The sequence below is a fragment of the Parus major genome, chromosome 6, assembly GCF_001522545.3.
Source record: "Parus major isolate Abel chromosome 6, Parus_major1.1, whole genome shotgun sequence".
Lineage (NCBI taxonomy): Eukaryota > Metazoa > Chordata > Aves > Passeriformes > Paridae > Parus > Parus major.
Genome location: NC_031775.1, coordinates 10,224,025 through 10,232,729, shown reverse-complemented (window position 1 = coordinate 10,232,729; position 8,705 = coordinate 10,224,025). Strand labels below are relative to the sequence as shown.

Here is an 8,705-nt window from a genome sequence, read left to right as displayed (position 1 = left end):
AAAATTAAGAGAAGTTTTCACTGGAACTTTACATGGCTCCCTTTAGGTGACACTGTTTTTGTGATTGCTTTACAACGACTTAAGTCTGACAGACTGGGACAGTTCCTTTCACTTGCACCTTCTCCCATGTTGCGTAGACCCTCTTGAGAAACATGCATTTTCTGAGTGAACTGCCACTGGGTAGGTAGTATTTTTCCTTTATTTTGGTTCCTTAGTCTAACTTGCCAAATCAACATTGAAAATACAAGTTTTTATTCAGTAGAGGAAAGCAGTGAAGTACTAATGTCACGTCACATCATGACTTGGATTATGGATTGTGTAAGTGACAGGTGAGGAGGTCCCTTTCCCTCTTAGCACACTGCAGCAGACAACGTTTTCTGTTTTAAGAAGTTACAGGACTATTCTGCTTTTGCTTATGTTGACTGGAATCTTCCTCCCTGCATAAATGTGCACTCAAAGTAAATCTGTATATAAAGAAGCAATGCAGACAGGCAGGAAATATAAGCAATACTGACTCCACAGATGAAAAACACTTCTATGATTTGACAATGCTCTTGAAAAAAGTTTCTACCTAATTCATTCCCTCCACTGAGATAAGTAAGTTGTGCTTACAAGATCACTACTGTGCCACTGGTGGTATGGATGCCCTACTGACTCAGCTTCACTCTGTACTCTTCCCTTCTCTGCCCCTAGTGAAACAATACTCTCCCAGGATGAGCAGTATCTCCAAGAGCAGGTACTAATTTACAACAGGAGCAGCTTTCACAGCTGTGGCTTTGTAGGGCAGATGCTCAGAGGCATGCAAAACATTATCCTGATGGGGGGATTCCATTAATCTTGCTCACATGTGTCTAATTTTGCCCAGCCAAAAGCCATTAAGATGCATTATTTCACTCACATGAATTACAGATTTTTCAATGCCGTGTCTTCAAAAGGTTTCCCGACTAAAACCTACTGTAATGTGAACGAAGTATAAATTATAATGAAATGTTAAGTCATACAAATCCCTATTAATTTTAATGGAGAACTTCAAAGCAAACAAAGCTCCTCCTCCACCACTCTGCTTCTTTGTGAGGTAGAATGATTGTCCTAGCACTGTTGTGTTTTAAATGTGATTTCCTATTTGATCTTTTCACACAACAATGTCTTACCTTTCTCTCATCAGTGGAGCTCTTTCACAAGTTTTAGGAAAATCTCAACAGTCAAACTGTTGTCTGAAAGGATCTTCAACATGCTTATTTTGCAAAACACTTGTGTACAGTGAAATAGGGAGGGATTTCTACATTCCCCTAAATGCTAGTCAGAATCATATGAATATGTCATACCTCTCCACAAATGAAGAAGGAAATGTGATCTGGAAAGGCAGAGGTTTGACACATAAGTCATCATTATATTAGGCTTCTAATAACCTTGCAAGTCTCTTCCAGCAAAGAATAAAATTATCAGAACTGATGCTTCAAATGCAAAAAAGCAAGTAGAAATGTATTTACTTAATCTGGCAGGGAATCTTTATAAGGTCAACTAATCAATAAATCCAACCAGCAGCAAAGGGCAAAACCAAATTTGATTATCACTTCATGGTTCACCACAAGGTAACAAGCTAATTTTCAGGCAGAGTTGTAGCATGAATTTCAAATGCTGTTGCTGTATTAAAAATCACATTGGTTTAGGTACTGATTAACTGGCAACAGGAAAAGTTACATCCTCAGAGCAGCTTGAAACTAATTTGTATCAATTAGGCCAAGCCACTGATGTGTCTACCCGATATTAAACTAGGGGTGAGCCAAAGCCACTGACACAGAACTGATTTGGGATAATATGGAGTGCAAGAGAACTGATAAGTCCAACTTATAAAACGCTTTGAACACCTAACATATTCTTTTTAATGTCCTCAATATACTACATGATATACATTATCTTTTTGAAAACATATGTAACAAGACTCATGGGGTTTGCTGGCCCAGGCTGCAGAAGCATCACAACATTTATTCTGGTGGTGTGGGTCTTGTGGCTTTCACAGTTTTCTATAACACCATAATATTCAGCAGACCACAGAAATGTTTCTGTAGGAGTGCCTGGGCTCTCAACAAACTGCCCTTGTCACATCATCAGGCCTGAAACAGAAAGTTTTTCTTCGGAGAACATGCATGTGAGAGCTATAATCAAACTGAGAAAGAGGATTATGTTACACTCCCAAGTAAAGGGGATTCAAACATCCTTTACAGCTAGATGCAAATACTGAACTTGCTTCTGGAATGAGCAGAAACCAGGGACAAACTTGGTCTATCTTAACCACTTCAGTGGATTCATCCAGTAGCACCACCCAAGGCACAGCAGTTCTACCCTGCACAGTGGTTACAGTGCTGCTGTTGGCTGTGCTGGTTTTGGAGGGACTGAGCTATCAGAATTAATCCATTTACCATTCTGTTGGCCTTTTTATTTCAATACATAATCTTCTTTACTTTTGTCATGTGCACTGATCACAGGAAATTGTATATACACAATAGTTCTGAAGGGTGAAACTCAGTGAAGTGAATGTAGATAGGGGTTGCCTGTTCAGCAGTCTTTCCTTTGCCGTAGCTGAACATCCAGGTTTCGCAGGTGCTTCAGAAAACCACGATTGGGTGAAATCCATCGATGCTCCTTCACTGTCTTGATGGCTTCAACTAATGGGAGGTGGTGATTTATCATGAGATATGCTAGGACTAGAGAAGCTGATCTGCTTACTCCAACTGCACAATGTACCAATATTTTGGCTGGTAAAAAAAAAAAATTCACCCATCAAGAGAAGCAGTACAGTGGATGAAGTTTAATTTAAATGTTTTTCTTACTCTTCTGATAGATCACATGAACTGCTAACAGTTAAATCTAATTTACTATTGTTACACTCACTTGTATGAGAAATGCCATGAGACCCCAACCTGATCTCAGAAACACTGGTAAATCAAAGAAAACCCTCTGAGAGTAATAAAGCTGTTTTGTTTTGACCATGAGGAAAAGAAGACCCATTAGTTTCAGGAGGCTTGCTTATGCAAGGAAGAATGCTAAAATCTGGCCTGAATGGATGGCACAGACACATTAGCCACCAAGAAAAATGACTGGCCTAGTACTATTGCATAATAAGGCAATTTGATACAACTGTAATTCTATTTTGAAGTCAGAACTTTTGATACAGAGACATCTCCATTAATGCCAGTTTACTCATGCTAAGAAATGGTCTTTCATGTAAAACACGTTACTTCGTATTTTATTGCACCACTGCCAAGAAGCTCAGTTTCTTGTGGAACTCACTGTAAATCTCCTTGGGTAAAAGTAAATCTTCTTGGAGGGACAGCCTTGGAGGCCCTGTTCACACAAGAAACTCATCTGCAATATATGAACCTCTTCATACAGTTGGTGATTGCAGAAATCAGGACATCTGTATTTTTATTAATTTGTTCTTGCAATAAGACACTCTCAAAAGAGGGTGTCCATTTCAAACATATATTTTTGATTCCCTTTTTGAATTAGCCTTATCTTCCAAATAATTTTCTTTCTCCTCTCCTCCCCAGTCTCTCTCCTGCATGGTTCATCTGTCTTGTCACATCAGCTTTTTGGGACCTTGTCAGAACTACATCCACATACACAGCACTCCCTTTTCCTGCCATCCACCCTGCAGGTGACCAGCACCTGGCAGGACACCATGTAGTGATTTGTCCACCACTGAGTTTTGTGGAGCTGACCTGTTATGTGTGGCTGCTGACTCACATCAAAATGTAACCAACAATAATTTCGTACCTCCTGGCGTGTTCAAGGCATTGTGGATAAACTGTGCCGCAGAGAAAAAGAACTGGCTGATATCAAAGCTTGGCAGGTCATGGGCTGGTACACCATAATAATCAATAGTTGCTCCGTAAAAGTCCTGGCCTCCGTGGCTGTATGCTGTGCCATGGGCAGCATTTAAAACATGGGTCACACCCATCTTCCATAAAATAAATCTATTGTGTGCTGTTACTCTAAGGAAAAGACAAAGACAAATTAAGACTGGTGCAGTGATGTTCACAGAGAAGAAGCACTGAGATTGAATCTCCAAACCATAGCTGGATCATCAACCCATGCATTCTTCTAAGGGCTAATCGAGAAGGGAATACCAGTTTAGTCATAATTTTATCTCGGAAATCCTGCTGTCTGCAGCGTAAATGACAGCAATTAGCAAAACTGTGAGCTGTCTAAAGCCGCACCCATGAGGCATACTAACAGAAGGTATGGCAGAGGTGTGTCCATAAAGCCGTACTTACAGGTCCCCTAAGAAGAGATTAGGCCATACTTCATCAACGTGATTGCAAGAGGGCCGCCCACTGTTCAGGAGCTGCTCGATTTCCTTGAGGGAGGGGACGTCCTCCGGGCATGTCCCAGCGCCTTCAGGGTCCTGGGTGTCGGGCGCCTGTGTCGCAGACATGCCGAGATCCAGGGCGGAACGGCCCTGGGGCGCTGCCAGCCCCGCTCCGTGCCGGGGCCGGCTGTGAGATGGGCTGGGGCAGGTGCCGGGCAGCCGGGCTGCCCCCGCTCTGGGGCCGGCCGCTCCGCACTGCCCCGAGCGGCACAGCCGCTCCAAACACATGCGGCTACCAAAGTGGGCATTGCTGGATCCTTACTGACCCCAGTCTGCGCCTCTGGGCTCGTCTGCAGAGCCGCACCGTTCTGCCACACAGCAGCCTTGGTGCCGGGGACGTCAGCCACATGTGGCACAGCCCCTGCCCGCGGGACATACATAGCACTGCCTGTGACTGTCCCCAGACGTGTCTTCCACACAGCTATGGCAGTCAGCGACATCTGGGCATTCATCACTCGAAAATAAAGCCTGATAAAGGAAAAATAGCAACCTGTCCCAGTAGCAATTGTCTGTCATTTATCTGAGGTGCTTAAAACATAGCAGTGAAAGGGTCAGAAATGCACCAGCGCGTCCTACCTGCACGGTCACCAGGAGGTTAAACACCAAGTAGGAGATGATGATGCCTTGCCTGTCACTGATAATCTAGGGAAATTTATTTATTGAAGCTACCCATATCAAATTGTAGTATTAGTGGGTCTTTTCAAGTACAACAGTGCCTGTCTGTGCTTCTGCAGGATGACTCCTAGCAGGGGCCTGCAAAATTCTCAGTGGTGGAGCTACAAGGCAGAACAAATGAAATAGTGCTTTTCCTCTGTAAGCCTGGCAATTCAGGGGAGAAGGTGACCCAAGAGGAGAAGCTTGCTGCTGAGAGTTCCTCCACAGAAAAAAAGGTCATGAATAGAAGGAAATCTTGGTCAGGTCTGAGCCACCTTTATTCCATTTGCATCAATATACTATAATAGATTTGCTGTATTTTATCAAGAGACATTCCAAGCTGGATATTAAAGTCTGGATTAATTAACTGGGCTTAGGAGTACTCAGTGAGAGATCATCCTAATATGTTTCCAGCATCAGAAAATAAAAGTCATCCACAACAAGAGAAAAGTGACTTTGTATATAGAATATTTCCTGAAGCAGAATTTACTTATATTGTGTGGTATTTAGGGAAGAAACTGTTTAAAAGCTGGTATACAAAGAGACTTGTTACTTCCCACTGCCATATATGTTCTGACCTACAAGGTGGAATGAGGGAAACTACAAGTAACAGTGCTGCAGTGTTTATTTAGAGAGGGTAGTGGGACAGGCAGCCAGGCTCTGCTGTGGGTGAGGCAACCAGCTGGCCAGACCCAGCAGAGGAGAGGACTGGAAAAATGGCTGAAGTTATATTTCAAGCACTATGTATATACCCTTAATACATTACCTTCTTTTTTCTGTTTTGTTCTTGGGCTTGCTGTTGTTGTTTTGGTAAACTAGTGCACTTTAAGGTGACTGATGTGTGCTGAATCAGGAAAATTAACTGACTGAGCAGGTTAAGTTGTTCAATTTAGTTTACTTTTCTCAGGTTTCTGGGTGGAGACTCAAGGTGAGGCTTTACTATCAGTTTTTTATAAATGTAACCCCAGCCCATTTGCTGCTAATCAAGTTCTGTGAAAAAGGTGAAACTCATGTTTAAGTCTACCCTTTTCAGATGTAAAACTTTTATTGGCCTCTCCACCAGTTGCAGTGACTAAGAATTCACCAATTACAATGACTAAGAATTCACCTGTGGTATGAAAGGTGACAAACAGAAAAACAGGAACTCCAGAAAAATGACCCCCAAGTCCTGTGTACCTTCAAACATTTGTATGCATACATCCATCTACTTCAAATCTCTGCCACTCCACACCTAACATCTTCTAAACATTTAATAGTCTGCAAATGTGGCTTTGTTAAAGCTGTGTTACTGACCTTTTTAGCCAGGAGTTGCCTTTGAAACAGACAGGAGGCAGAGATCTGACTTTCGGATGGATTTGCCTCTACATCTGTGCTTCTTTTCTAGCCCTTTTAATATCTACCAGGGATGTAGAAAACAACAGACTGATATATGGTCACACGGAATAGAGGAAAGTTTAACACTCTGCAGGAGGCAATTTTGAGATTCTAAGCATTTGGAGGTACTCCTGGCTGTTTGAATGCTCTAAACCGAACATTTGTGTGTAATTCTTTATGAACATTAAATAGCTGCTGCTTTAGCTGAAGTTAATGCATGTTTAATCTTGGAACATGCAACAGAAAGCATTCTAACCAGACAATGTCTTTGTGATTGCTTAGAAGGTAGTACTTGGTGCAATAATCTAAATCAAACAGTTCCTGCTAATAATGTATTAGGTGGCAACAGTGTAAATTGCCATAGAGTGCTCCAGTAGCACATGGCATAGCATTGCCAGGAAAATGTGCAGCAGCTGAAAGCAGGAAATTCATGCTGGCTCTTCTATTTCTTCCCTTGAAAATACTCATACCAGTTCTAACTGATGCCATGCCATTTCTGTACTGAAAAAAGAGCCCAAAGCAGACTCCTTTCACATATCCTGAAAGAAGACAGCTTTTACAGTGAAAATGTTCAGCATGACAGTTCAGTTAGATAGGATTTCATAGATACAGTATCTCCAGCTGCAAAAGTGTTTTTCTCATTTTAATCATTAGCCTGTTTTCAGGATTTCATTTTTGGGATGGTTAACTATTGAAGAAGAATAGAAGTATTTGAACTCTGGTACATTTTGGGCAATTCTAAGTGAGTAAGTGAGACAAGGTTTTCTGGTGCTCTACAACGAGGTATTTTTAACACATGGAACAATTTTATCTGATGAGTACATGGAGTTTATAATTTTTCTAATATTATGGTTCACTAATTTGTTCAGTCCTTAGGCATTCGGTCTCTTATTCTGCCATTACAGAATTAAGACATTTGAAGACAAAATAGATGCTTGAAAGTTCACACATGACTGACCTAAGTATGCTTCAACTGAAGTACAGAGATTGTGAAGAAATTATAAGGCAGGACTTGATCTGTAGCAAAATGAGATTACCAAAAACCCCACTCAAAACCCAGAAAAAGAAAAGAAAACATTATTTAAATCAATTAGCACTTCCAGTGAAATATACCCCCGTTGCCATGTTGCATTCTTTGCTGAATAAGAATTTTCATAAGCAATTGATTCCCTGTTCAGCTAAGGCCCTTTTTTTCCCTGTGTAGGGCTTTAACGTTTGAGATAGATTATTTCAAATTATTAAATGCTAACAGTATTACTCAATTACAATGTTTTTTAAAAATGCCCATTACATTTACACATCTCATTTTCCGTTGCTCTATAATATATTGTAACTTGAGCTAGTTGGAAATTTTCAATATAAATTTCCTTTCTCTTATTGCATTAAGTGTCAGCCTGAACATTAAATCAATATAACTATGTGAACTGAATAAATTGTTTTCAGTCTAAAGATGCATCAGTTATTACACATTTTAAATACTTTTTTTCCTTGGCAATCCACAGTTGTTTTAAAAGTTCTGTAGCATATAATTTCTCAAACTGACACGTCAGCACTGGCACTTCTGTCAAACTTACATCAATGCCTTCTTGTCACATGGCATGAAGTGACATAACTCAAAGTGACGGAATGAGGTTTATTGGAAATTTCTGTTAAATAAAGCACCAACTATTTAGATAATTCACCCTTTTAAAGAACATCAAATGTTAGCAAGGAGAATTGCACCAATTTGGCACTTGGAAGTGTGCAAAAAGTTGTGATTGACTGGCAGTTGGTGAAGAAGAATTCATGTCAAAAACAGTAGAGAATGCACATAATAGAGTGCACAAAATCTTGTTTAACTTAGTTGGCTTGCTCTCCTGTAATTTTGTTTTCCTGGTCAGATAAATTCTAGGGTATTTTGAATATAAATATCTAGACCTGGAGTAAGCAAAATAACTTCAACTAGCTTTATAAACTGATCCATTATAAACAGGAAGACAAGGTCCATTTGATTTTTTTCAGGTTTATATGTATGTGTTCTATGGTTTGTCACTGATGAATTCAGATTCATCAGTTTTTCATCTAATGCTTTAAAGGCAACAAAGAGAAACATTGTGGCGACTGAAACTGCACTTGATTCCTACATTGTTTGCAGATGCTGCCCAACTGCCAAAATAAGTGGAACACATCGTCCAACTTCAGCAACTCATTTTGGGACACTACAGATCATTTAGTGTAAAAAACAAAAGGAGGACAAAACAGACTGCATGGAGATTAGCATCTCTGAGCCAATATCAAGGCTTCTGGAAAGAAGGATCTTCTGAGA

At 40.5% G+C, this 8,705-nt stretch overlaps 1 protein-coding gene across 2 annotated transcripts; it reads right to left on the bottom strand.

The window, feature by feature from the left end:
* Positions 1-2,415: 2,415 nt before the first annotated feature.
* Positions 2,416-4,793, bottom strand: LOC107206716 (dual specificity protein phosphatase 13-like). 2 transcript variants are annotated; one of them, XM_033515839.1, is made up of 3 exons: positions 4,278-4,793; positions 3,778-3,995; positions 2,416-2,666 (listed from the first exon to the last, which is right to left on the bottom strand). In XM_033515839.1, the coding sequence occupies exons 1-3, from the start codon at positions 4,598-4,600 to the stop codon at positions 2,557-2,559; spliced, it is 651 nt and encodes a 216-aa protein (XP_033371730.1). In that variant the 5' UTR covers positions 4,601-4,793; the 3' UTR covers positions 2,416-2,556. The 2 variants fall into 2 exon arrangements, with proteins under 2 accessions (XP_033371730.1, XP_015488251.1); XM_015632765.3 differs by having other exon boundaries at positions 2,416-2,756; positions 4,278-4,764.
* Positions 4,794-8,705: the final 3,912 nt, after the last annotated feature.